The sequence below is a fragment of the Fusarium flagelliforme genome (genome assembly GCF_020744385.1).
Source record: "Fusarium flagelliforme strain FIESC 12 MPI-CAGE-AA-0113 chromosome Unknown B0J16scaffold_1, whole genome shotgun sequence".
NCBI classification, from domain to species: Eukaryota; Fungi; Ascomycota; class Sordariomycetes; order Hypocreales; family Nectriaceae; genus Fusarium; species Fusarium flagelliforme.
The window spans coordinates 4,865,362-4,890,500 of record NW_025763503.1 but is presented as its reverse complement, the minus strand read 5'-3'; the positions used below and the strand labels follow the sequence as shown (position 1 = coordinate 4,890,500).

The window sequence follows — 25,139 nt, the reverse complement described above, 5'->3', positions numbered from 1 at the left end:
ACAATCAATAATTTTGATTCCTAGGATATCTTATGGAAGGGAAGAAGAAAAAAGAAAGGAAAAAAAAGGGAAGGGGGAAAATATGGATGGATGAGAAGGAATTAGATTGGCATTAGAATTGAGATTGGGGGGATTGGGAGGCGTTGATTAGCACCATCTCTCAGCGCAGAAGAGCCTGAACAGCGCAAATGCGACTTAACTGACTGACGGGAGTGTACCTCTACCTTACCCCTCCCTCCCTCACTTCGGGCAGTTATAAAGTCCTGTGCTGTCCTCTGTCCTGTCCTTGGAAGTTATGGACTGTATGGAAACTATTCTGACCTTGTTTATTCTAACCTACTCTGCCAATTGGAAATACCCCGAACCAAACTTTGTGATGAATCTTTCTTTTTAGTCTGTCACTGCCTAGCCCAGCGCGCGGTTACGTGTAACCTGGGTATGGATGCTTTGTTTATGTTTCCAAAGTGGCAGTGAAAGATCTCGTGTGTGCGTGTGTGATCTCTCAGGTGACGACGTGGCCGTGATTATCGGCATCTTATCTTGAGTCTCAGTACTGCACTGTACTGTAGTATTCCGGTCAACAAACTGCCGCTGCCATTGTCCCAAGATGGATCACATCGTTATCAAAGAACCTAAGTGAGTGGAGGTCGCGTGCTTATTAGCGGCAACGGGGAGTCTTACTCCACTGTTCTGCAGCCTAGGACTGGGTAGAGGATCCATCCATCCATCCAAGACCAAGAGGCAGGCATGTGGAAGTGCAAGAGGAATTTTGCTTGTAACGACGTCTGGGTAACCAGGCAATGAAAGCTAAGCTTCTATGGTAACAAGGAAATTACTATGAGTTCTTTGTCATGTTGATCCCTTCTCATCGTCTGCTCGGTCTTCTCCGTCTAGGTACTGACAAACCTTGGACCTCCACTCTTCGCTGTACTGTAACTGTAACTGTAACCACAACCGCAGCAAAATGCAGTGGACAGGCGATCATAGAGTGGACACCCAAGCCTACATAAGCCGAACAAGAGGGACGCCTCACTTTGTGCCAGCTCCTCAGTCTCAGCCCAGGTTTCTTGGATGCTAATGCACCAACTGAATCAGCAACTTTTATCACGTCATTGGGCACAAGACACCTTCAAACTTTAACTATCAATTCCCAACCTCCATCTGCCCAGTTGTTTTCCAGTCTAGTCTAGTCTAGTCTAATCCCCTCACATTCTCTCTCGTCTAGAAGCAAAGGAACCGCATCTTCTCGCCAATTCTTGACCCCCTGCAAGACCCTGAAGATGGAACCACCTGTTAGCGCCGCGCCATGCTCCATCTGTTTGCTTATTCCCCGTCTCTTTTCCTGTTGACGGGTTATCCGCATCGACTCGCTAGTCTTAGACACTATCGATGATTCATTCCAGAAGCACATTGTGAATAGACAGTTGGACGGAGCAACCAGATGAACCTTGAATCTGAAACATGGCTAATTGTTCTTGAAATGAGTCGATTAAGTCCCATTCTTATTGCACATTGGTCATCGTAATCCCAGACTTGCGCATAAGATTTCGATCTTCGTGGCAGAGTTACCCTATATCGTAACACTGGTCGAGCGTTAAACGTCACATTTTGTCCAAAACAAATGATTTTCCAAATGAAGCTGGGCTTGATGTGATTGACACCATGCTTTCAGACATGTCACGACCCGTATAATTCATGATCTTCATCAATTGCCGATGATCTTCCTGCTGCATGATGATCCCTGTCATAATATTGAAAACTGATAGCGTCTCCATACATGACCAAATGCCGAACCCACCTTCAGTGACAGAGATCACGGTTAGAACATGTGACTACATTGACAACCACCTCACTCAGGAAACTGCGCGCAAGAGTGCCATCGACAACAAAAATATGCCATTGAATCTTAGGAGTTTAGCTACCAACGTGATATTATCAGTTGGTATCACTAGTCGGACACTCAGAGTAGCAAATCCGGGCAAGCTTCTCGAGTAGAGAAGTTCAATGTTGCTGTGATAAGATAAGCTTATAAAGAGTTGACAGCCTATGAAGAAAGACTAATCCCCATCATCAAATCTCTTGACTGCAGTGGCGGGTTATCTAGTTCCCAACATAGACAGCCATTAAGAGACCTCCGGAATATGGAATCGTCGAGAGCTTGAAGCCATTCGCAGAGTCGTTCAAGTAAGCCATGAGATCCTTATAACCCGACTTGGCAGCCTCCGTGTTATCTACCACAACCGTAGCACCTGGCTTCATACGAGGCTGAACCAGCTTAAGCGTAGGCAGAGCCAGCGGGGTCCAAACTATAACTCGATCAGCAACATTTTTCAAACAGAAACTTTTAATAGATAAGAACTCACTGTCGAGAAGCAAGAAGTCTACTTCATCCGGCAAGTCCGCCTTGAGCGTCTCGCGCAAGTCTCCCTCTCGCAATTCAATAAACTTTTCGATATCATCACCTGCTTGACTCCAATACTCGCGAGCCCGACCAGCCTTGGTGGGTTCGTTCTCTGTAGCAATGACCTTGCCTGGCTGCGAACCAGAGTTCTGTGCAACTGCTAGAGCTAAATAAATGGTGCTGAGGCCAAAGGATGTTCCTGCTTCGACGACGAAGCGGGCCTTCATGGAACGTAGCAGGAGATATACGAAGGCACACTTGTCAGGATCAAGGGCGACAAACTTGTCAAGAGCGGTAGATGCTGGGCCATCTGTGCTGACGTAGGCTGGTTCATCGAGAGCTTGCTTGTGGAGATTGCGAAGGAGATCGATGGTCTTTGAGCTCGCGGCTGTAGAAGCCAGAGTCGTCTCGATAACAGAGTAGTCAGGCATTGTGCGTGTTGACACTAGAGGTGAAGTCTGATATTGAAATCAGAGATACTATCCAGACTCGGAGTAAAGGCTGAACTTTATATAATTCAATGATAGCACTGTCAGACAAGATGCAGTGCCTGCTTTGATATTGATATCAAAATGTGGATCGGAAGTCTTGAAGAGGAGAAGAGTTAACCCCGCTCCTCGGCCTCAAGAACACTCATCGGCTTATAGAGTCATTCAAACCCGAAGTCTCCGATGTTGTACCATCCTGTGACTCACTTCGGCCTCAAACTCCACAAGATGATTCCTTGAAAATAAACCCGAACTTCGGGTATTCCATAATACCGACATATCGGTAATGTTGGTCAAGAGAGTTTGATATTCTTGGCGGCGACTTGAGTAGAATTTGTGAATATTGTCTATTGAACAGACTAGAGAACTCCAGGAATGGTCGAGATTCTTAGATAAGTCAATCTCCTGGGGTCACTATATCTCTCCTTTAATCTGACTGGGTGTTGTCAGGAAGCCATTACTCAATTTGCTCTTGTCAAGCGGGACTATGTACTGAGAACGATATATCATCTTGAAACATTGAATAACGATCCAAGATATCTGCCCTTAGAAGTTTTGCTCTTCTTGTAGAATGCGGTCACAATAAACATAGGAAGGTTCCTGGAGAACAGCGAACCAGTCTTTGATAGGAGCACCATGCTTGGTTGGATTGGAGTCGATGCGTTGAAGCCTTTCTGTGACGTTAGTCCGTCCAATGCATCAAATCACTGAAAGATGTGGCCTTGGTTAGTCTCCTTTTGTTGGAACCGCGAGACTGCACCAAGAACCTAAATCGGTCGTCGTAGAGCCGTGACTCGATAGGAAATGCTGCCGCCTGCCGAGAGTAAAAGGGCAGAAACTATCCAGTCATGCCCATCACTAGCCAAAATTGCATTCGTATCTTGGCCCGGTATTTGAGACGCTAGTAGGTAACTGAGGGCATTGGCAAAAAGGGTGACATGGGACAGAGGCGTAATGGAAGCGGCTTGTGGGAGGACTTCCTCGGAGAACTCATTGCAAGAGCGGTCGAGACCATCGCGGCTATAACATTGGCATCTTGGCTTTCAATGCTAGCTCCTATTACTGTAAGAAAATATAGATGTACGGACAATAGACCAGAATTGCGACCTCTTGGCCGAAAAAGGGGCGCATGAAGAAGGCTACGGTTGAGCCTGCCCAGCCTTGAAGTATCACGGTCAAGGCCGCTTCTAGACAAAAGAAAGCCTCGGGACTCAAGGTTGAGGAGTTGTGTGCCACATCGAGCTAGCTGTTTGAGATCTCTTGACGTTATATGTGTCAGTGTCTTCTCCTGTTTCCAGACAATTCATCCAGTTTGTGGAGGATAATAGCCGCCGTATAATCTATTGGCGCGCCTGCCTTTTCGACATAGAAGAAACATTTACAGCGGACTTGGTGTTCCAAGTCACAGGCGAAAGCCGTGATATATTCTAGGATAGAAACCACCTGCTGTTGTCGGTCCTGCGACCCCTGTTCGTCTTGTCCTTCATTTCTCGTCCCTAGGCATAGTCTCAGGTACGGAGTACCCCATATAGACTTGGCACGAAGACATATAGAACTGTGTAGACCAATAGAGTGAAACTATAGTCTATTGAACGCGTATATACTCAAGCCCAGGGTGCTGATGTGGTCTTAATATCCGTTGATCTCCGCCCCGAGCCGACTTAGGGAAGGGAACTGTGACACATCACACGCACGCAATACTAGCTGAAGACAAGTAAACACATCATGTTAATTATGTAGCATCGTTTGACGGGAAAATTAAACAGGTTTACATATGATCGAAACAGCTGCGCAATCACTTGCCGCTTTTCCGACTTCTCATGTCACTTTGGTGGTGGGAATCACTGGGCTTTTTGTGGGCGAAGTTAAGAGGGTATGTTATAGGACAAGGATCACTCTGTGTCAAGTGCTTCTTGAGACGATCCAGACTGTAGAGATGAGATTCTGCAGGTTTCAAAGCGTCATCGTTCTAAAACAAGAAGCCTCGATCGTCTTTGTGAGTGTCTGTTGTGCCAAATTGGTGCATTGTTTTTGTATCTGTGTCAAGATACGAAGAGAGGCAAAAGTGAATGAATGTTGATGGCAAGAACCTGGAAAATGATTTGTCGTCTGAATAAACTTGGCAATCTATTAGACTTTACTCGACGGCTCCACGTTGTGAAATCAGTACGTAAGTTGCTTTTTTGGAGTCGCTCCTTCCCTGGTTCACCACCGTTGACAGTAACTGAATCATGTTTCTGAGAATGGAAGGCAGGTGACGTGACTTCCTCGCTCCCACCTACCGAAGTGCAAATCGCTTCAGCAAGTAAACAAACCATTGAGTTGCAACGCTACTGAAACATCCAACGTCGACAATGGAACAGAGGTTATTCCCGAACCAATTCATCAGTGATCAAGTAACAGTCGCTTCGATTTGCCTTACGTTTCAACGGCGCACAATCCACCCTGGCCTTATCTAGTGTCATCTCGTCACAGAAATACCCGTCTAAAAGTAACGACAGCAGACGAATTCCACTTTAATGCTGGTCTTGTTAGAGAAGGTCGATTTCTCCGAGCTGTCTCAAGATCGCTAATCACCCAGGGCCTTGAGGATTTGCCTTGCTTTAACGTCGAGCCACACCAAATCTCGACGCGAAAAACCCTGCCCTGGCCATCTTCGAGACACTATGGGCCCGTGACCTGCATAGAAACTTACCTATTCTATCCCCGACAGCCCGGGGTTGTTAACCCCCGCGATGTTCATCATCTGGTGTGTTCGGCCATCAGATACCCCTTCAGGAATGTCCATGTCCAGACAGCCCCTGGGTCATTTGTTAACGGTGAGTCTTCCATACGCTAGACCGACTTGACCCTGAACAGATGCAAAACTTTTCTCCGACCAGGACAAACAGCACAAAGATACTGTCTTGCCTTGGACACGTACCACTCCAAATTCGGCCACAGATGGCGTTTGTCACCACCGGGCGCTTGGAGTAAGGGCTGTTTGAACACCAGACGCCGCGTGGTAAAAGCCTTCATGGACCAACCGAATCGACTTGTACCTTGCAGGTGCAGACGCCAAAGACTAGCGTTGCTGTTTCAAACTTGAGATTGACAGGGGTAGTCCAGGGGCTACCAAGCGCCGATTCTTGCTTGGGTGGCTTGAAAGGCGAGATGGGCTTGGCTGGTTTCCAATGGGTGGATACTCGGTAATGATGTGACATTGGGGTTTTGTGTTGGCCGCCAATTGCACTGCATTATCGAGGTTTTCTCCAACGAGGGACAAAACAGTTGTGTTTTTTGATGGCTACGATGCGCAGTAATGTTTCTCGGTGTCGTCCTTGGCTTGAGGCTTGGCCTTGTTGGTGCGGCTTCATCTTGAGATGCAGATATCTGGGGTTGAACTGCAAAGACCAGCTGACAACACAAGCTAGCCAAGATCACGACTATCCTGAGGGAGGCACTTGGTTTTCGCTACTGACTACCCCTTGCTCAGGCCATCAAGATTAGCTCATCACTAATCTTGCCGCTTCAGGCACTGAGAGTACCGAACTGAATTGCTGGCCATCTACCGTAACAGGCGACGCGCCAACTATCAACTTTACAGTGGAGGCGGGTTTAGTTCTCTGCCATTGGTGGTGGTGATTGGGGCTGCCGTTTTTCGGCAACAGTAACGGTTCTTCTCGCCCAACGCTTTGCGGACGAGAGAAAGGGCCGCGCTGTTGTTGCGGGCTACTTCGGTGTTTCTGAGAAACAACAGTCAAACGCCAATCTTCGGTGTACCAATCAATCATGACCTTTGATCAGATGCCCTTACAGTTACAAACGCCGTTATGACTTCTTCAAAGCAAATATGGTTTCGTCCTCGATTCACTGCCGCTATAAGTGTGCCAGATATTTGTCTATATTCAGCTGATTCGAATAAAGAAGATGGGCGAACAGGCATATGCATTGACAAACCCACCTAGAAGAGAAAATCCTGAGGGTTCCAAGGGGTTCTTGGAGTCAGGCACTGGTGTTTGACTTGGCGACTATCGTCGTACATGCTTCTATACACTAATACTAAACAACGCTTGGGGCCCTGGTCCCTGACGCCGAAAGCTTGGGCCCACGGCCCCTAGCGCCTCATCCCCGCCATGGATCTTGCGGCTCCCTCCTGAAGCTTGATCTGAAATATCCAAGCCACCAGTCAGAAGCCTAGATGCTATTGTTGGATTTTCTCCTATTAAACCCACATCTCCCACCCATTGTTAGCTGCTGGACGGCCATTCTCATTCTATTGTTCGGGTTATTCATTGTTCGAAGACTTCTTTTTTGAGTCTTTTATTATTTTCTCATTCTTCCTTTCCCTATTTCCCTTTGCCTCTTTGTACTGCTAGTCAGTGTAAATTGGATTTAATCACTCTCATTTCATTGTTTATCCTGAACAGTGTATCGCGAGTTTGTGAACACTCTCACGACCAGTCCTTATTCAGACAACACGAGAGGAGCGTTGATCGCCTCACTCCTCTTACAGCACTCTTTTATTGCTTTGTTTGCTAATTCAAGGCTCACCTTCCTTAAAATCCGAGTTCGATTTATACTATCGAGTTCCCAACTGAGTGAAACGGCTGGAACCACTTCACATTTCTCTCACTTTAGAACAACTTTTCAAACAACTTCAAACATAAACCGAACATTCAATTCATCATGGCTTTCCTAAAGACTTTCCTCGCCTCGCTGCTCGTTGCGGCCCCCTTGGCCACCGCCGCCCCCACTGGTATCGCCGACTCCCTCGGCGACATGGCCAACGCTGTTGGCAGCGACATTGGTAAAGGCCTTGGCGATGAACTCGACAAGAAGATGGGAATCAGCGCTTTCCTTCGACCTATGCTTAGCAACCCCGATGCTCTTAACATCGTTCCTAACTCATACATTGTTGTCTACAATGACACCTTCGACGAGGAGACTATCAGTGCCAAGGAGTTCTCCATCTCCTCCGCTATCAAGAAGCGAAACCTCAACAAGCGAAGCTCTGTCGGCAAGGCTATGTCCACTACCATCAAGTCCTTCCGCCTCAACACCTGGCGTGCTATGGCCCTTGATGCCGACGACATGATGGTCCAGGATCTCTGGAACTCTGACGAGGTTGCCTACATCGAGGCCGACACACGTGTTCAGCTCAACGCCGCTATTGCTCAAGTCAACGCTCCCCCTGGCCTCGACCGCCTCTCTTCCTCCAAGGCCAACGCTGAGACCTACGTCTTCGACGACTCAGCTGGTGAGGGCATCACTGCCTACGTTGTTGATACTGGTATCAAGGTCGACCACAGCGAATTTGAGGGCCGTGCCACTTTCGGCGGCAACTTCATTAACAATGTTGTAAGTAGAGCCCTGACTGCTTGATTTCCACAAGAAGCATGATATTGACCGAATACAGGATGACGACGAGAACGGCCACGGTAGCCACGTTGCTGGAACCATTGGTGGTGCTACTTTCGGTGTTGCCAAGAAGGTCGACCTTGTTGCCGTCAAGGTCCTTGACGCCTCAGGCGGTGGTAGCAACTCTGGTGTTCTTCAGGGCATGCAGTTCGTCGTCGACGATGTGAAGAAGAACAACCGTGCTGGCAAGGCTGTTATGAACATGTCCCTTGGTGGTGACAAGTCCGAAGCTATCAACCGTGCTATTGAGGCCCTTTTCAAGGCCGGTGTTGTCCCCGTTGTGGCTGCCGGTAACGAGAACGTGAGTCAACATCAACTCCCCAATGTCTCCATCATAACTAACAATCTTTATAGCGGGCTACTTCCCTGACTTCTCCTGGCTCTGCCCCCAACGCTATCACTGTCGGTGCCATCGATGCTACTACCGACGAGCGTGCCAACTTCTCCAACTTTGGTCCTGAGGTCGACGTTTACGCCCCCGGTGTCGATGTCCTTAGTGTTGGTATCAAGTCTAACACTGACACTGCTACTCTTAGCGGTACCAGCATGGGTATGTTTTGCTTTCTAATCTTCCGAGACAAGTCTCATGCTAATATTTATCACAGCTTCTCCTCACGTTGCCGGTCTCGCTGCCTACCTCATGGGCTTCCAGCAGCTCGAGGGCCCCCAGCAGGTTGCCAGCCTTATCAAGAGCCTCGCCGCCGAGAGCGGCGCCAAGGTCCGCAACAACGCCCGTGGCACCACCGACGGCATCGCCAACAACGGCAACCAATAGAAGCAGCATCTCAGCATCAATTAGGGAATTAGGGTTGAGGGAGAGCGACAATTTTTCTTTATATCATAAAACATATTTCAGGATACTTGGATTTAGTTAACCACACATACCTGACCTATCTACCCCTCCTGTGTGTATGTGTGGGATGTAATACAGGGTGCATTTATGAATGGCCTCATGTCATGCATCAGGAGTTTTCATTTTGAAACGAGCGCATTTGTTACTATAGACGGATGGTACGTAACGATATCATAGACCTTCTGAATAACCACTTTGGAATCTCCAAACAAAACGTGATACACTATGTAACAGTTTGACTTTCGGGAATCAGAGATCCCGCGGATTAACAAAGCGGAAAACCGTTCCTGCAGCAGCCCGTGCCTCAAAAATAGCACGATGTAACCTTTGGCGCTAGATACCCCTGAATGATGGGAAGGCCCGTCAACAGCAGATCAGTCAAGGCATGGGTCAGCTATACGTAGTGTCACATCACGTCGCACCAAGACGGTAAAGATGAAACCATGCCCGAACGCATGTCATGCCTTATAAGTTACGCTAGGGTCCCCAAAGAAGGAAGAATCGTCAAACACCATTTTCATGGATATATATTAAAATTTTTACAAGTAGATATTGAAATGTATGCCCGCCACCACCGGCCTATTGCGCTGTTAAAAGTCGCGATAGACTTGTGGCGTTGACGTCGCCTCGCGGCGGAAACCAAGAGCAAGAGATTTAATTTACGCACTTCTTCGGCGCAACCATAGTCATGAAAAGACTAGATTGTAATTTGACATCCGTGCGGGTGTTTTTGGGATAAGAAACAGTCACCATAAGTGTTAGGAACGGGGGACAAGACTGAAATGGCAACGCGGGCTGTATCGCGCGTTGCCGGTAGTATTAACAATAGTGTAAGGCCCAGCACTGCGCTCAATGGGCTGGTCCCATCAAAAAGGACTTGTGCTAAAGGGGGTATGTACGTTAGGATATCGTTAAAAAAGGTAGGTGCCGTGAAAGAAACATAAACAAGTCGGCGCGCATTATACTACAATTCTTCGTGACCCGTGATGATGGGAGTGGCCTTCTCGCCACCCGGTAGGAAAACGCTGGCTTCCTTAAAGATATGATCGAACCTGGCTCCAAAGAACCAAGCGGTACCAAGCTGGAGAAGGAATGTCAGTTCAGTCCGGCTCTAGGAGCAAGAGGATTGCGTACCATGATACCCGCAATGCAGACCAGAGCTGCCATGACAACACCGAAGAGAACAACGGCCTCGCCAGCATCCATAGTGGGCTCCTTGTTTTGTGCTTGGTTTTGCACAAGAGTAAGCTTCTTGGGATCTTGTTTGGGGAAAAGAGTCTCAATAAATTGCTCAATCTATTGTTTGTTAGCAAGGAAAGCTCATGGTTAGAGTCAGATACATACCTTTGCACATTGCGCACTGATGGCAAGGAAGTTGGGGTCGCGGGGGTCGTTCTTCTTGGCGATTATTCGAGCATATCGCTTGAAGACCTCGCAAACGGTGTAGAGGTTTTGTGTGCACTCGAACATGATCTTGCAGGCGTCACCCTTTGTGATCTTGACGTTTCTCTTAAGCACATCAGGGTTGCGGAAGACAAGTTCGAGTGTCGCAATAGCCATACCCTGAGGAATAGCAACGAAGTTGAAAACACTTTGGTCCTTGATGCCAGCCATGTAGAAGAGACACTCTTCACTGTGCTTCAGTGCGTCGAGCACCATGTGGGAAACACACTCAAGAGCCTTAGTTTCTTGCTTGGGATCGAATAAATCTTCCCACTTATCCACGTGCTGGCTCCAGATCTCCTTGGGGTACCATCTTCGACCATCTTGCCAATCCTCGTGAATGTCTCGGATGATGTTCGTCTTCTGGAGGAACTGACCCATCGACTCGGTAAGAGAAGGTCGCTCGGCAAGCTTAGGGTTGGCAAGCTCGGACTCGACGAAAAGGCGTGTTAGACCTTCGCCGACAAGACCGGCAACGTAATGGCAGTACAGTTCGTACTCCTCAATCGTTTGCACGCCGTTCTTAATCATCTCCTCGTTCTCAGCGTAGTCAGCCATACCGTTGCCCATCTTGCGAGTCATATCATTGATGATCTCACGATAGGGGGCCTTGATCTTCTTGAGCTCGGTGATAACGACATCGAAGTGTTCCAACAGCTCCTTGTCCTTCTCTTGACTCTCGTGGAATTGCCAACCGTCCTCTTCCATGGTAATATGGAAGTTTCGCAGAAGGGGAACCTTCTTGCTCAGGGGTAGGGTCATATCATCCTCGATGGTGTCCAGACCACGGAGGCAGAGGTAGAAGAGGGTGATGGGGACGAGGAGTTCGTGGTTAAGCTCTTGAATGACAGCCGCAAAACTGCGACTTGTCAGGTTGAGGTAACGGAAGCATTCTTGCAGCTCTGGTGACTCTGTGCTGGGATCGCGCTCGTGGACGGGATCATGCCAGACCTTCCTAAGGCGCTATTAGTCAAATTCTTTGTAGGCGAGGGCCAGAGCAGTATAGACTTACCATTGAATAATGGACCGGAGCTGGTAAGGGTGTAGGAGGTAGTAGAGGTAACCCATCTTGGCGGCGGCGTGAGGGGGTAGGGGGTTAAGGTAGAGAGGTAAAGGTTGAGCGCGTGAGAGAATGGAGAAACAGTGCACGTCTTATTACAGTCGTGCAGAGTCTTGAAAACGGGAGGTAGAAAAGGTTATATACCAATTCAGTTACGACCAGGTCCCGGAAACGTCTTGTGGTGTTTTTGCTACCACAAGATGATTGGAAGAAGAGAAAAAGAAAGAAGACAGATAGATGTGAGAAGCAAAATGGACTGGTTGACCTCCGCTCCGGATAAATCCACAATATGCAAGAGCTCAATTTCTCACCTTGGACTGTGGATGAGGCTGATCCTTGTAGAGCGATACGAGTGAGGCCCAAGCGCCCCGTTATATGCATTTCCCGTCGTATTCGGATTCTATATCCATTAGCAATTTAGCAGAGTTCCCTACACCCAACTCAATTCCAAGTTAAATTAAGGTAACTTATGCAACAACTGAGAATAACGAAAGATCTTGATCGGATCCCGAGCTTGCTATCGACCGGTTTGTGATATCGATATTGCCCGGATTCTCTTTGACTGCCGGTCCGGACACCGCAGTTTTGACAACCGACCCGAAGAGAAACATCCAAGCGAGCTAACTTTACCCTGGTCAGACAGACCCTGAAAATTGAAACATTCCAAGCATAAACATTTGTCTGTAATGATGTCTTCTGCATCGATACGATTGCTTTATACACATCTTAGCAAGTTCTGTATTTCCTACTGCTGAATGACCCATACTACAAGGAGGATACACTGCTAGACATGTATAATGTATAATACGAAGGATCTTAATGGCTTGGGTCCTATCATATACAGTAGCCTGGTCTGAGAAGCGACCTATTAAGTTTTGAGGCAACTGACAACGGACCCCTATGCATGTAGACGATCCGGCCGCCCTGACCGCCCTCCCGGATTTACCCAAGCACAGTCTGCGCGCCTTGACTAGACTATCTAGCTAGGTTCGTTAGGATTGGATGCTTTCGAGATGGCATTTGGTAATCTCGATTCTGGAAGAGGTTGCAGTGGTCACGGGAAATTACGCTACCAAATGCTTGTCATCTACCACTTGGAAAGAAACAAGGGCCAGTTAGACACAACCCTTGATCGAACTTGTATGCCAAAGCTTTGGTTTGTATTTGTATCATACTGTACTCTGTACACGTTCGTTGATCTCTTAGCTGCCGCTGTCATTCGAGTCTCATATTGCAATGTATATGAGTACATGAACCGGCGATGGAAAGCCAGAGCTCATCGTAACTGACGTACTCTTTCATGAAACCTGTGTCTGTCATGGAGGTTTGCGCTGACTAGAGGTCGTGATAGAGAGCTTGGGATATCACCCGACAGCCATGCAATACAGTTGTGATAAGTAGCTTTATCAGTAAGATTTGCTCGCTAGCTTCAGTAAGGAAGGGTAACCATAATATTTTGTCAACTTTCCCTTTATTTATGGTCTTGATCACTCTTCTTCAAAGTCGTTGTATTCACTTACACCTGGGCCTGTGATATAGTCCTGCCGGAGCTCTGGGTTATTATGTATTATCGGCTCATGAAACCAAAAGACAAAAAAACCCATTATAATTTAAAATTGTGGAAAATCATGAATATGACGATTGGGTATATGTAATTGGATATGCCGTATTGTCACAAGATAGTTTCTTGTTTAATAAGTGTATCCTTGAATGTTGACGTGGTAAAAAGAGGCGCTGCTTTAACTGCCCAGACACTGCCCCACCATTACGTAGACCCTAATGACACCAAGACCCCTCCCTTCTACTAACTCGACCTAAAGCTAGACTGGGCTGCGCTGGGCATGAAGCCTGTAAAGAAGCCCAGAGAAGGGAAAGTTTCTTAGGTCAAGTCAGGTTCATACCAGGAAATTTCCGCCAAGCCAAGACTGAGCGGGCAGGCGGTCATTTTAGGCAATCCGACGCCATCATCAATCGACATTTCCATTTCTTGCTTGTTACAGTGACTGGGATTACTCTTTTTTTCTTCCCTTCCATACTAAAATACCCAAATCACCACCTACCTACCCAAGGTATCTAGTTCATATCCAAATATCAGTCTAGAACCTGGAAACACCATCCATCATGGTTGTCGATACCGCCTATTACGACACCTTGGGCGTCCAGCCCACAGCCACCGAGCTGGAGATCAAGAAGGCTTATCGAAAGAAGGCTATTGTCCATCACCCAGGTTCGTCGGCCTTGCGATTTGCTTACTGCTCCCGAAATTGACCATACGGCGCTCGACAGATAAGAATCCCGATGATCCTACCGCACACGAAAAGTTCCAGGCCATCGGTGAGGCCTATCAGGTCTTGTCCGATTCCGACTTACGAGCAGCATACGACAAATTCGGAAAGGAGTCTGCCAGGCCGCAGGAAGGCTTCGCCGATCCTGCTGAGTTCTTCAGCTCCATTTTCGGAGGCGAGGCCTTCGTCGACTGGATCGGCGAGATTAGTCTCATGAAGGACCTTACGGCGACTATGGACATCACAATGCAAGAGGAGGAGGCTGCTGCCGCTGAAGCTGCTGCTGAAGAAGCCGCTGCCGCCGAGGCCGCTGGAGAGGACTTCCCCGGAACCGAAGAGGCCAAGAAGGAGAGCATGAAGGACCAGGAGAAGAAGGCTGAGGAGAAGACCGCCGCTGAAGCTGAGCAACAGGCTGGCGCGCCTCCCCCGCCTTACACTGCTGCTTCTGTCAGCGACGATAAGGAAACTAAGCCTGCTTCACCTGCTGCTGCTCCCGCGGCGGCCGCTGCTCCTCCTCCTCCTGCCGCTGGCCTCTCTGCCGACGCTCCCCAACGATCCGATGCCACATCACCCACCCCCTCGTCGAGCTCTCGTAACCGAACCCAGATCCCCCTCCGACCTGCATTGATGGATAAGTCCCATGAGGACCTTCTCGACGCCGAGACTAAGCGCGAACTGACAGAGGAGGAGCTTCAGCAGAAGGAGAAGAAGAAGGGTGGCCTGACCAAGGAGCAGCGAGAGCAACTTGCAGCCTACGAGAAGGAACGCGCTAAGATCCGACAGGAGCGTGTCGATACACTCGCCCGGAAGCTCCTCGACCGACTTAGCGTTTGGACAGAGACTGACAAGGGACCCGATGTGACCAGGGCATTCCAGGAGAAGATGCGTCTTGAAGTTGAGAACTTGAAGATGGAGTCTTTCGGTATTGATATTCTGCATGCCATCGGTCAAACTTACGTCTCAAAAGCCTCTGGCCTCCTCCGCAGCCAAAAGTTCTTCGGTATCGGCGGTTTCTTCAGCAGACTTCGTGACAAGGGCACACTTGTCAAAGAGACATGGAACACTATCAGCAGCGCTATCGACGCTCAGCAGACTATGGAGGACATGGCCAAGATGGAGCAGAAGGGTGGCGAGGACTGGACCGATGAGAAGCGTGCTGAGTACGAGAGACGTGTGACTGGCAAGATTCTTACCGCCGCATGGAGGGGAAGCAAGTTTGAGATTCAGAGCGTGTTGCGTGAGGTTTGCGACAGCATTCTGAACGATAAGAAGGTTCACCTCAACAAACGACTAGAGCGCGCACAAGCTTTGGTTCTTATTGGTGATGTCTTTGTCAGGGTATGTCGAAGAATTCCCAACTTTTACTTGATTCTGACTAACAATCTCTAGGCTGAACGATCCCCTGAAGAGGAAGGCGACTACCTGGTGTTCGAGCAACTGGTCGCTGAGGCCGCTATGAAGAAGGATAAAGAGGAGGACCATAAGAAGAAGAAGGACCGCAAGTCTTTCCACAGCCACAGGGACAAGGAGCAAAAGGATAAGGAACCTGCTGCCGCGACACCTTGAGCTGCAGCAAAAGACTGTTAAAACTTGCGATTCAGACAGGATCGTGTGAAAACAAAATCACACAGCAGGGGAACAGGACACCTGCGTGGCTGAGAAACCTCGAGAAGGGTAGTAGATATCAATTTGATGGAGGTTTACTTGATGATTGGCGGATGGACGATGGGTATAGATGAGGACAACTGGCACTGGTTTAGATACAATTTTCATAACGCTATTCCCCCTTTGTTAATATGATCTTACAGCCATTTTGAGCCTTTTCTTGATGAGCCCATAATGGGTATAATTGTTTTCATTCTACATGTCGAGGGGAACATCGATGTGAATGGTCACTCGGTATAGAGGTACACCGCGCGTGTATACAAAGTCAATATGTGATGTGATGAGAGCTTTAAAGTTGAGTTGAAGATTGGAGCCATCTCCTGAAATTCTATGACCATTTCCTATTCTGACTACTTGATTTCTCAATTCCCTCTTTTCCAGTACATGAGAAGACACTATCACAAGGAGCCTAAAAAGCGATCCCCATGGCAGGCTCTCGTTTCTGTAATGTCCTCCAATGATTCCATCTCAGACTCGCCGGTTCTGGCGTGAAAACTTCCTCCGGGGTATCTGTTATACATAGTATGTATTCAAAAGCAAAAACAATTGAAGCAAAAATCTCTGCGACAAATGAAAAATTCAAAAAGTACCCAATTCTCTGAAGGGCGTATGTGTATAATTGTCCAGGCCGATTGTTGTTTTGTGGTGGGGCTTCTCGTGGGAGAAGACGGGCGCATAAGATCGATTTGAAAGGTGGAATTGATGGTGCATAGTCATGGAGCCGCTGGCAAGCAAATCGCTGTTGAAAGAAACAAAAGAAAAACAAAAACGATCGCTTGCTTGCTCAACGCCTATTATGCATGCATGTTCTCATTCCATTGACTTCGTTGATCTTGAGATGGTGTTGTTGTTTGTCGTGGCGCCCTGAGGCTTGGCTGGTGTGTATAGTCGAAAGAAAAGAAACAAATCCGATGTTTTGTTAAATGCGAACTGCCGATCTTGAAATGCTGTAATGGGTATTGAGGCTAATTATAAATGTCAAAGTGGTGTTGAGCGGCACTAATTGCTGTCCGGCTGCAATTCGATGCCACTATCACGATCCTGGGAGTTCTTTTCCCAAGGCAGAGGAGGTTCATCTACTGGACTGCCAGGATCGGTTCCGAAATCGTCAACCTCGGACAGATCTTCATCGTCGTCATCGTTCAGAGGAGGCAATATTTGGCCTCCAAACTCAACGTCTGTGACACGGACCTTGTATTCCAAAGCCTTCTGGCCTTCCTTGATAAGAACCTCAGTCCAGTTGAGGCATCGCTTGATGCTCTGATTGATCTTTTGACTATCGACGAGAATATCGCGATGTTTAGACAAGTCGAGCTGGAGGCGATCCTCGTCCTTCTTCCGTCGCGCCATAGCCTTCTCCATAGCTTTCTCGTCACTGGGATCGAGAGCCTCGGGAGCTGAAATCGAATCAGTTGACAGGTCAGATTCGTCAAGCGAGTCCTCTTCTTCGTCTTCAGAAGGAGGTGCTGAGTCGTCCTCCTCACTAAGATCGGAAAGACTGATAGGGGCATCCGTCAATGCTGCAGAAGTAACTCGGCTAGAGGCAGCTGAAGCAACGGCAGAAAGCCGACCTGACCTGGATAGTCGCCTGAACCGGCGAATCTCGGCCTGCTGCTTCCGCATTTGCCTTTCTAGCGTGCGATTTATAGCTTCGAGAGAGGCATTGGTGATTTCCAAGTCTTGCACCTTTCGTTCCCTTCGAGCATTAGCTACCAGATCGTTCACAGGCTCACCATGGCTGGACTTGGTAGGGCTTTGAAGGTCGGGCTGGGATCCCTCGTCTTGAGTGTCCTTTTCTTCCTCCTCTTCCTCTTCATCACTGATATCCTCAGCCATTTGGAGAATCGACGCCATAGTGAAAGCTGGCTGTATCCCACCAGGGCTTACGGGAGGCGAGAATTCATGCTGCCTTCGGCCCGGCGACATGGGCAGCCTAGGCGAATTAGAGTGATCAAAATTCGGAACACTACCAGCTCTCGCATGGCCTCTCTTTCTAGGGGCCGACTCGATGCTGACCCGTCTGTTGGAGGTGATAGATGCCGGGGGAGCTAATGGCGGTGGAGAAGCTATCTGAGGCGGTGACGCTACTTGCGGTCTGCCGCTGAGTCCAGTTGCGCCAGGGTTCTTAAGAATAGAGGGATTTGGCTGAGCAATCTTGATGGGAGAGTGTGGTCTCGAAGTTTGCGAGCTGATCGAGTGCTCATTTGTTGAGCTGCTGGTACTTGGACGTTTGGACTGGAGTCTCGTGCTGGATGCGTTGGCTGATGTAGGTTTTAGCTCAAGATCAGTGCCATTTGCATAAAAGAACTTTGAAGCTGAAGGCTCGGGTGCGGCATTGGATGCTGAAATATGCGGCGCAGTAGAAGGACTGGTAGCCTTTTTGAATTCCGAACTGGCTTTACTGGCATGGAAGAAGTTGTTCGATTTTTGAGAGCCTAGCGAAGGACGGCCGGATGGTTGTGATGAAGGCGGTTTGTCGCTAGCACGGAAGAATTTGGCATCTGGATCAGCAGGAGATTCAGCTCGAGATTCACTTCGAGACAGAGATTGCCTCCCTGTTGAAGTCCAGGAGTTTCGAGGGTTCCAGCCCTCCTGGTCTAAACTTGGGGTCCCATTGGGAGTAGTAGTATTGCTATTGTGACGGCTTTGTCGACTACCGGTTCGAGGAGTTACAGCACTTTCATCTCGATGAGATGTGCCTGCGGACAGTCCTTGGGTCGATCTTCGAACTAAAGGAGGTGCACCTAACGTAGGACCCTTGGCTGCCGAAGCAATCTTGGGAGTCAAGGGCGTTCGTCCGACCGACTTTGCAGCAGCGGCGCTGAGTTGCGGGGGGCGGTGTCTCGATTCGCTAGGGGCCATTTTGGCGGTAGGAGGTGCGGAACTCGACGAGGTTGAACGAGTCGAGGTGATTGTAGCGGTTACTGAAAGAACATGTTGTTGGTTCGGATCGTGGAAGCCAAGGGATGGCGACGTGCGAGTGTTGCCAGCCGAGGAGAATCGGGGACGAGCCTGAGCCTGAGCTTGTGCCTGAGCCTGGGTCTTTCCGGCAGGGGCCTGGGATCTTGTCTTTGGGAGTGGTTTAGAAGAAGTGACTAGTTTTTCGTTTGTCGAAGGAGTAAGAGGACGTCGAGTATGAGGCTGAGAGGCTGTAAGACCCGGAGATGTAGGACGAGAGGATGACGAGTTGATGGTGTTTAGAGTGCGCATCCTGTCCGGTCCACGAGTTGGGTACAAGTCGGAAACGAGCGCCTCGAACTTCTGGGCGGGCTGGCTCAGGCTGAGATGACTGGTAGCGGGACGGAGCGGTAAACTCTCATTGGCTGTGAGGTGAAACCGAAGCGAATCAGGTTTAGGGGACCTTCAGTAAATTGTGCTGGGCAATGGCCTGGAGCGCCTATGTCGCAGCGCTGATGATCACTAAAGCACTAGTGGTCTCTGGCTAATTAGAGTTCCAGTTCCAGTGTCGAGGCGACCACGTCAAAAAAGTAAACAAACAGCTCGAGAAATCAGAGACAAGGCAAGACCAGAGGCGGTGGGGTCAGTCGATTGTTGGATAAATGAAGTCTGGTGGCTTTCCTGTCCGAGGAACAAAGCGGGGGACGTTTTTCTTTTCTGTCTTGTGCTGCATGCAGGTGAGAGGATCCTGTTTCTGTGCAGCGAGCGTATAGAAATAAAGACGTTGTTCACCGCTAACGAGGAACCGCGGTAGAAACAGAGATTGTCACAGTGGAGGTTTGATAGGTATGTATATAATTGGAGGAGTAATGTCAATGAGGCGAACGCAGGAGGAGAAAAAGGGAAGAGAAGGGAGAGAAGAGTCACAATACGACAAAAAGGACGGAGATGCTAGGGATATTGCTCCATAGATGCCTTGACGAGAGACTAGCGGGATGAACGGATTGTGGTCATTCATCTCAGCCATGGGCAAGGTCAGGATGGGACCATCCTTGCTCAAGTTTCCTGCTCCTATTGCTCTCTTCATGAATCCGATCATGCTTACCGATTTCTGAATATTATTTTCATATGCCTTGCATTCATTTGTATGCCGGGTTACATCTGTATGTCATGCTATTGAAACACGTCTCATATGTGCTTCAATTGAGGACTTTGACTGGCTCTTATCATCACGAAACATACCTGGCGGTCTGCATATGCCATGATAGGTTAGCTGCACAAGATTCAATTGTTTGTCTTTCACAAAGATTCAAATTCTTTATCAACCTGATCATAACTGTAGAATTACCTCGGGACAATAGTTATTCAAATTCCCCTTTCTCATAACCCACTCTTATTACATTCTCATGCCAACCGAGAACATTGATCATGGAATGACCCCTGCTCGTGAGGTCCTCATCTCGTCCCCCGAAGGCCCTGGCCCCTGCCAAATACTTATGCTAGCTCTACGGCTGTCGATCGCAGGTCTGGTGGTATGACTGTGAGGGAACCGGTTTATTAACGTCAACATCGCTGTTATGCTTGAGTTAAAAGGTAATAAGAAGCGGGCGTTTGTTGCTCTCTAACATTTACAGATGAGGCTGCTGCATATGTTAGCAAAAGTATATAATTGGCGTTCTGGAATTATTCTAGCTTTCCCCATCCATCTGATACCCGTGTTATTCACATGGATACCATATTTCGGCTGTCTTTTTTTAGACTCGGGAGGCGTTACAGATATTTGAGGTTCCGAACATGGCTGAAGTTATGCAAAGCTCTTTTCCGAGCGTGTCTGGTTCTATTACAGAAATCACAGATATCGTGTTGACGAGAAAGCTACCATTAGAAGACTTCCATATCTCCTGTTGATACAGGCAGACAGGCTCGTGATTGTAAGAGACTCCGCTAAATATTCCCGGGGATTCGTACCTGAGGGGCACTAAAGGACCCTAGAATTCAAGCTCCTCGACCAATCAACGCCATGCCGTTGCAAGGCTCCAGCTCTGTTTCGGACATCCATTTTCAGCTTGTCGGAAAGTCTGGACTTTTTGCCTCCACCTTTCTTTTTCCTTTGTCCGCTGACAAGTTTAATAATTACAAACGTTGGAGGCGCATCGCAAAGTGGCTCGATGATTCTGCAATAACCATTCCACAACCCACTCTCTCGCCAATCGACCCCAACTCTACAAGTCACCTGGGGAAGAACTTCATTTCGTCCTCACTTTGTTTCATTCTCTTTCTCTTTTAGGAGAGTGTCGTCATGGGTTACATTGGCATATCGCTCATCGTCGCTTCGGTCGTTTGGGTCATGATTCGCCCGCCATCATGGATGCCAGAGCCGCTGCAGGTCCTTCTCCGCTGGAGAGGCGATGGACGTCCCGCTGTTGCAGCTAAGGATGAGGCTGAGGCTGAAGCTGAGCGTGATTCTGATCCCGGACCCCGTATCATGGTGTCGGATCACGAGGTGGAACCGGGCCCTCGACTCCGGGCTCGTCCGGCCGATAACCGTACCACTCAAGACAACGACCAACGCCTCAATCAAGGGAAGGCTACCACTACAGCCACCAGTGCCGCACACTCGTTGAAGACCGCGAAGAGCGATGTTTCGTCTATGCCGCCGCCTCCCCTGCCAAAGGTTGCGCCTCCACCACCGACCATCGCCGAACCAGAGGAACAGACAACTCCCAAGGCTGTCGCATCCAACCCTCCATCTATTGCTGTCCCAAGTTTCAGCCTCGATAATGCTCCTATTGCGCCTAGTTCCCACCCCGCTCCGCGCAGAGACCCCACAGCGCCGGGTCCCGCTCCCGCTCTCGGCCTTCCTAATATGAACCAGTCCTCTATGATGCCTCCGCCTCCCGCTCCGGGACGTCTTCCTCCTCCAACTTCCACCGCCAACCCTCCGGCCGGCCGCCTGCCTACACTATCCCAGTTCCCCGCTGTCAACTCGCCGCAACGAGCTCGTGGTCCTGTCCCGAACCGAGGTCCTCCATCATCTGGTGGTCTTGCGCCGCCGCCGACACACTCTTCTAAGCCCAATAAGCCGAATCGCAAGGTTCTTCTTACCCCAGGACACTCTCCTCTCGACTGGGCTCGCATCTCAGGACCCAATGCCGATCTTCGTGGAGTCGCGCCCTCAACACCATATCTGCGCGTCACTCCCTCCATGCTGAAGCGCATGACGGGTCGCAAGGGCAAGGATGCTTGGATGGCGCTTAACGGCAAGGTGTACAATGTTACACCCTATGCTGACTTTCACCCCGGTGGTGTTCCCGAGCTGATGCGCGCTGCTGGACGTGATGGTACCAAACTGTTTGGTGAGGTTCATCCTTGGGTTAACTACGAGACTATGCTTTCTGCTTGTCTGGTAGGACTCCTTGTCGAGGAATCTGAAGGTGCCCAGAGTCAGATGGATCAGATGGATTAGGCTGTTCGTGTTGAGAGCCAACTCCAAACATAGAATTGCAACAGTTAGATCATTCATAATGCGGGAGAATGAGTTATTGAATGTATTAGACCGCCATCTTTACGCCATAGAAGCTCCTACCGGAACAGATAGATATATATGTACACTAGCTAGAAAGATACCCCATAGAGACCGGCGTCTACCGTCTCTTTCCGAATCGAAACTTGAGCTCATCATCACTGTCACTATCGGCGATTTCGACAGCCCTTCTCGTTGGTCGTGCCCGCTTTGCAGGCTGCTGTCCTGCAGCAGGCTCTGCTGCAGCTCGTTTGCTACCTTGGCTACTGGTGGACCGTGATGTCTGACTTTTTGTGTTGGCTTGGGATTGCGACGCTGTAGCTTGTGCCCCTCTTGTCCGTGTTGCTGGTGCTGATGATTGCTGTGTAACTCGACTGTCCTCTTCGTCACTACTGTCAGACAAAACAGTAGCAACTGTTCGCTTTTGAGGGCGCGTGGGGATAGAAACAGGAGTTGGAGTTGGATCCGTAGGCTGTGTCTCTCTGGTCGATGGTAGGTTTGAATTGCTCTTTCCGCGGGTTGTTTCCTCGTCTTCGAGCCAGTAGTCGTCGCCAACGCCAAACTCCTTTGTCTTGACTTGCGTCAGGGGCACGATAGTCCTTGCTGGCTGTCGTCCTGTCGCCTCGCCCCTTTGTCTAAACTTCTTGAAGTTCTTCATGCCATTCCATTTAGGATTCCATCTGCCATCACGGATGTCTTGTTCCCGGGTTCGGCCATTACTCGGCTGTCGCACTTCTATCTCTTCTACTATGTTGAGTCTGCGAATTTCGGAAAGATCGACATCGTCAGGTAGATTCGCCAGGTCTTCCTTTTCTGCTCGAGCACGAGCTTCTTCTTGTTCTCTGTTCTGAGCAGCCATTGCCAGAATATCGAATTCTTTCTTAATCTTCTTCTTTGGTTCTGGAACAGGCTCTGCTTTTTGGGTCTCCATCTGTTGGGGTGGCTCACCCATGTCTTCGCCTCTCTCTATTCGCTGACGCTTGAACCTTTCTGCTGCAGTCGTCATGCCGTCCATGAGGTCATCTTCAGGCAATGGTGAGTGTCGCCTTTTTCTCTGCGACGAGCGAGTATTGCTAGATGGTTGAGGCTCGGGTGGAATGTCAGGTTCTTGGGAAACAAATAACCCCCCTTCTTCTGGTTGCATCTGCGTAGCAGGCTGATGAGTCGCAGGCTGGGGCACAGGTGCCGGGGCTGGGGCGGGAAGAATATCATCCATATCAATGTCGGGTTCATCATCGAAGCCTGCGAATCGTCTCTTGATGGGTCTCCTAGTTCGCCCTCGTCGAGGCGCGGTCTGTGTCTCTTCGGCTGACATTGATGTCTGAGCTTGCGTGTTCAGATTTTGTGAGCCACCTGATACTTCGGCTTCTTGCTGATTATGACTCTGCTCTGGAGTGTTATGCGAAGACTCCACCTCCAGGGGCCGTCGAAGGATACTCGCATCCTTTATAAGTATTGCCTCTAAGAACTCACTCTGTTCAATAGGGCGATGGTCCAGTCTCACGGACACCGTTCTGAAGAACTCAACATACCAGTCGACGGTTGTTCCCTTGGAGGGCACGAAGCGTACAACCACAACACCTTTACCCTCGCTGCCATCATCAAAAGCGCCAAGGCCTTTCTCTCCAGCGACGCCTTTGACATATTGCACAAACTCATCCACTTGAGTTTCATGAGGTGTAACGTCTCGTAACAATGCCTTGCCGCCGCCATTCGTAATGGGCGCCAACAAGTTGTTGTACTGCACAGGGTCATAAAAAATAAAAGTGTATCCTTCAAAAATGTCTTTTCGTCCTGGGTCCGGAGCATATGTCGAGTCTGGATGTTGTACAGGTTCACCACCTCTTGGGGGCAAATGCTGCAGAGCATCGGGCCAGTTTTTGTTGAAGTCTTGCTCCAAAGGACTTAGCTCAGTGGCTTGAGCACCTTCTGGCAGAGTTCCAGCTTCCACCACGGCATCGATAAAGGTTTCAGTCACTATGTATTTCCCATTTATTAAAGCTTGCAGTCCTTTGGCAGTATTTCGCTTCTTTGAAACGACATGCGTGGTGGAATTGACATATTCGTGTACGATTTTGATATCGAGCTGCTCGAATCGTTCTCGAAGTGTCGCCAGGGGGTCTGTTTGAAGTTCTTTACTGGTAAAAGAGAATGCGAAGATGACTGGTTCCCATGTAATACTGCAGATTGTAAGCAAAGCAACACCAAGGTCGGATGGAACGGGTTACCAAAACTTGTTTGGGCATTTACCCATGGTAAACTCGGCCTTGTCTCCCTCGACCACTTTTTTGTTGCCCTTGATCTTTTCTCCATTGACGACGGTGCCTATTTTCGTTGCCAGGTCCTCGATCGTAAGCGTAGAGCGACTCGAGGGGTTATGCGCCTGGCCTGATTCGACAGGGCTGACTGTGATGGTTAGATGCTTGCGCGAGATGGTGTTGTGCGATATAGCCAATTGGCCGGCTGTTCCACATATCAGTTCGAGGCCATATTCTATAGGACTATGTTCCTTACGCTCTGCTGCTGTTCGCCCAAAGAGATATGTTTTCCCTGGTCGCAACCACAGCCTTCGGCCTAGGGATGATTAGACTAGGTTTCCCAAAGTTGAAAGAGCCCTTTCTCACCGTCAAAGGCCTCGGAATTCTCCAAGATCCACATCTCCTTGCGCCAAGTGCGACGCGACGTCGCTCACAATCCCATAGAAGTTTTTGGCGAAGTAGGATTATGACGTGAGGTTGAGACCGCGAATCTTGCGGGGCGATGGACGCGTTGAAGCAGGCAGGCGCGACGCCTGATCACGTGCCTACCCTGGTGTAATTCATCTGCTTCAATGAGAATAAAGACTGATACTAAAGGACTTCTCTTTACAAAAATGAATACAACCAAGGGGCCAATTAGTATCTACACTATTTTCTAAGGTAGTTAGCAAATGTTCTCTCAAACAGTACACGAGAAGAATCACCCCACACATATTAAGATTCAGCAGTCGTCTTTTTAGGAAACATGTTCAACTGCATAATGGAGCTGTTCTGTGTGTTCGTATGTAGGTCGAATTTCAAGCGACATTTCAAGATGAGGGTATTTCCGGATTCTGGTACAATGTAGCTACCTATACATATGTTC

The 25,139-nt window shown here is 49.0% G+C and overlaps 7 protein-coding genes across 7 annotated transcripts; 3 read left to right on the top strand and 4 right to left on the bottom strand.

Moving 5' to 3' along the window:
- Positions 1-1,893: 1,893 nt before the first annotated feature.
- On the bottom strand, positions 1,894-2,979 carry B0J16DRAFT_279338 (S-adenosyl-L-methionine-dependent methyltransferase). The gene is made up of 2 exons (XM_046123858.1): positions 2,364-2,979; positions 1,894-2,306 (listed from the first exon to the last, which is right to left on the bottom strand). Exons 1-2 carry the CDS (start codon positions 2,830-2,832, stop codon positions 2,101-2,103), a joined length of 675 nt encoding a protein of 224 aa, XP_045989533.1. The 5' UTR covers positions 2,833-2,979; the 3' UTR covers positions 1,894-2,100.
- Positions 2,980-7,105: 4,126 nt separating this feature from the next.
- On the top strand, positions 7,106-9,332 carry B0J16DRAFT_367042 (peptidase S8/S53 domain-containing protein). The gene is made up of 4 exons (XM_046130112.1): positions 7,106-8,229; positions 8,288-8,590; positions 8,644-8,839; positions 8,895-9,332. The coding sequence occupies exons 1-4, from the start codon at positions 7,558-7,560 to the stop codon at positions 9,062-9,064; spliced, it is 1,341 nt and encodes a 446-aa protein (XP_045989532.1). The 5' UTR covers positions 7,106-7,557; the 3' UTR covers positions 9,065-9,332.
- A 312-nt stretch (positions 9,333-9,644) lies between these two features.
- B0J16DRAFT_359977 (isoprenoid synthase domain-containing protein) lies at positions 9,645-11,907 on the bottom strand. Its single transcript, XM_046129674.1, has 4 exons — positions 11,598-11,907; positions 10,487-11,540; positions 10,277-10,438; positions 9,645-10,223 (listed from the first exon to the last, which is right to left on the bottom strand). The coding sequence occupies exons 1-4, from the start codon at positions 11,651-11,653 to the stop codon at positions 10,107-10,109; spliced, it is 1,389 nt and encodes a 462-aa protein (XP_045989531.1). The 5' UTR covers positions 11,654-11,907; the 3' UTR covers positions 9,645-10,106.
- Positions 11,908-13,480: 1,573 nt separating this feature from the next.
- B0J16DRAFT_329295 (X-domain of DnaJ-containing-domain-containing protein) lies at positions 13,481-15,748 on the top strand. Its single transcript, XM_046126314.1, has 3 exons — positions 13,481-13,872; positions 13,932-15,268; positions 15,320-15,748. The coding sequence occupies exons 1-3, from the start codon at positions 13,767-13,769 to the stop codon at positions 15,494-15,496; spliced, it is 1,620 nt and encodes a 539-aa protein (XP_045989530.1). The 5' UTR covers positions 13,481-13,766; the 3' UTR covers positions 15,497-15,748.
- Positions 15,749-16,340: 592 nt separating this feature from the next.
- Positions 16,341-19,062, bottom strand: B0J16DRAFT_29762 (uncharacterized protein). Its single transcript, XM_046124468.1, has one exon. The coding sequence runs from the start codon at positions 18,803-18,805 to the stop codon at positions 16,595-16,597; it is 2,211 nt and encodes a 736-aa protein (XP_045989529.1). The 5' UTR covers positions 18,806-19,062; the 3' UTR covers positions 16,341-16,594.
- A 1,555-nt stretch (positions 19,063-20,617) lies between these two features.
- On the top strand, positions 20,618-22,048 carry B0J16DRAFT_29753 (uncharacterized protein). Its single transcript, XM_046124464.1, has one exon. It carries the CDS (start codon positions 20,793-20,795, stop codon positions 21,957-21,959), a length of 1,167 nt encoding a protein of 388 aa, XP_045989528.1. The 5' UTR covers positions 20,618-20,792; the 3' UTR covers positions 21,960-22,048.
- On the bottom strand, positions 22,049-24,738 carry B0J16DRAFT_29752 (uncharacterized protein). Its single transcript, XM_046124463.1, has 4 exons — positions 24,641-24,738; positions 24,531-24,590; positions 24,245-24,479; positions 22,049-24,196 (listed from the first exon to the last, which is right to left on the bottom strand). The coding sequence occupies exons 1-4, from the start codon at positions 24,672-24,674 to the stop codon at positions 22,138-22,140; spliced, it is 2,388 nt and encodes a 795-aa protein (XP_045989527.1). The 5' UTR covers positions 24,675-24,738; the 3' UTR covers positions 22,049-22,137.
- Positions 24,739-25,139: the final 401 nt, after the last annotated feature.

Coding starts and splice junctions, on each gene's coding strand:
- B0J16DRAFT_279338 (XM_046123858.1), bottom strand. CDS start 2,832: ATGCCTGACTACTCTGTTATCGAGACGACTCTGGCTTCTACAGCCGCG. Junction 2,307..2,363: donor AGACTTCTTGCTTCTCGACA/GTGAGTTCTTAT, acceptor ATCGAGTTATAG/TTTGGACCCCGCTGGCTCTG.
- B0J16DRAFT_367042 (XM_046130112.1), top strand. CDS start 7,558: ATGGCTTTCCTAAAGACTTTCCTCGCCTCGCTGCTCGTTGCGGCCCCC. Junction 8,591..8,643: donor TGGCTGCCGGTAACGAGAAC/GTGAGTCAACAT, acceptor CAATCTTTATAG/CGGGCTACTTCCCTGACTTC. Junction 8,840..8,894: donor TCTTAGCGGTACCAGCATGG/GTATGTTTTGCT, acceptor TATTTATCACAG/CTTCTCCTCACGTTGCCGGT.
- B0J16DRAFT_359977 (XM_046129674.1), bottom strand. CDS start 11,653: ATGGGTTACCTCTACTACCTCCTACACCCTTACCAGCTCCGGTCCATT. Junction 10,439..10,486: donor TCAGTGCGCAATGTGCAAAG/GTATGTATCTGA, acceptor AACAAACAATAG/ATTGAGCAATTTATTGAGAC. Junction 10,224..10,276: donor TCTGCATTGCGGGTATCATG/GTACGCAATCCT, acceptor TTCCTTCTCCAG/CTTGGTACCGCTTGGTTCTT.
- B0J16DRAFT_329295 (XM_046126314.1), top strand. CDS start 13,767: ATGGTTGTCGATACCGCCTATTACGACACCTTGGGCGTCCAGCCCACA. Junction 13,873..13,931: donor GGCTATTGTCCATCACCCAG/GTTCGTCGGCCT, acceptor GGCGCTCGACAG/ATAAGAATCCCGATGATCCT. Junction 15,269..15,319: donor TTGGTGATGTCTTTGTCAGG/GTATGTCGAAGA, acceptor AACAATCTCTAG/GCTGAACGATCCCCTGAAGA.
- B0J16DRAFT_29762 (XM_046124468.1), bottom strand. CDS start 18,805: ATGCGCACTCTAAACACCATCAACTCGTCATCCTCTCGTCCTACATCT.
- B0J16DRAFT_29753 (XM_046124464.1), top strand. CDS start 20,793: ATGGGTTACATTGGCATATCGCTCATCGTCGCTTCGGTCGTTTGGGTC.
- B0J16DRAFT_29752 (XM_046124463.1), bottom strand. CDS start 24,674: ATGTGGATCTTGGAGAATTCCGAGGCCTTTGACG. Junction 24,591..24,640: donor GAATTCCGAGGCCTTTGACG/GTGAGAAAGGGC, acceptor AATCATCCCTAG/GCCGAAGGCTGTGGTTGCGA. Junction 24,197..24,244: donor AAATGCCCAAACAAGTTTTG/GTAACCCGTTCC, acceptor TACAATCTGCAG/TATTACATGGGAACCAGTCA.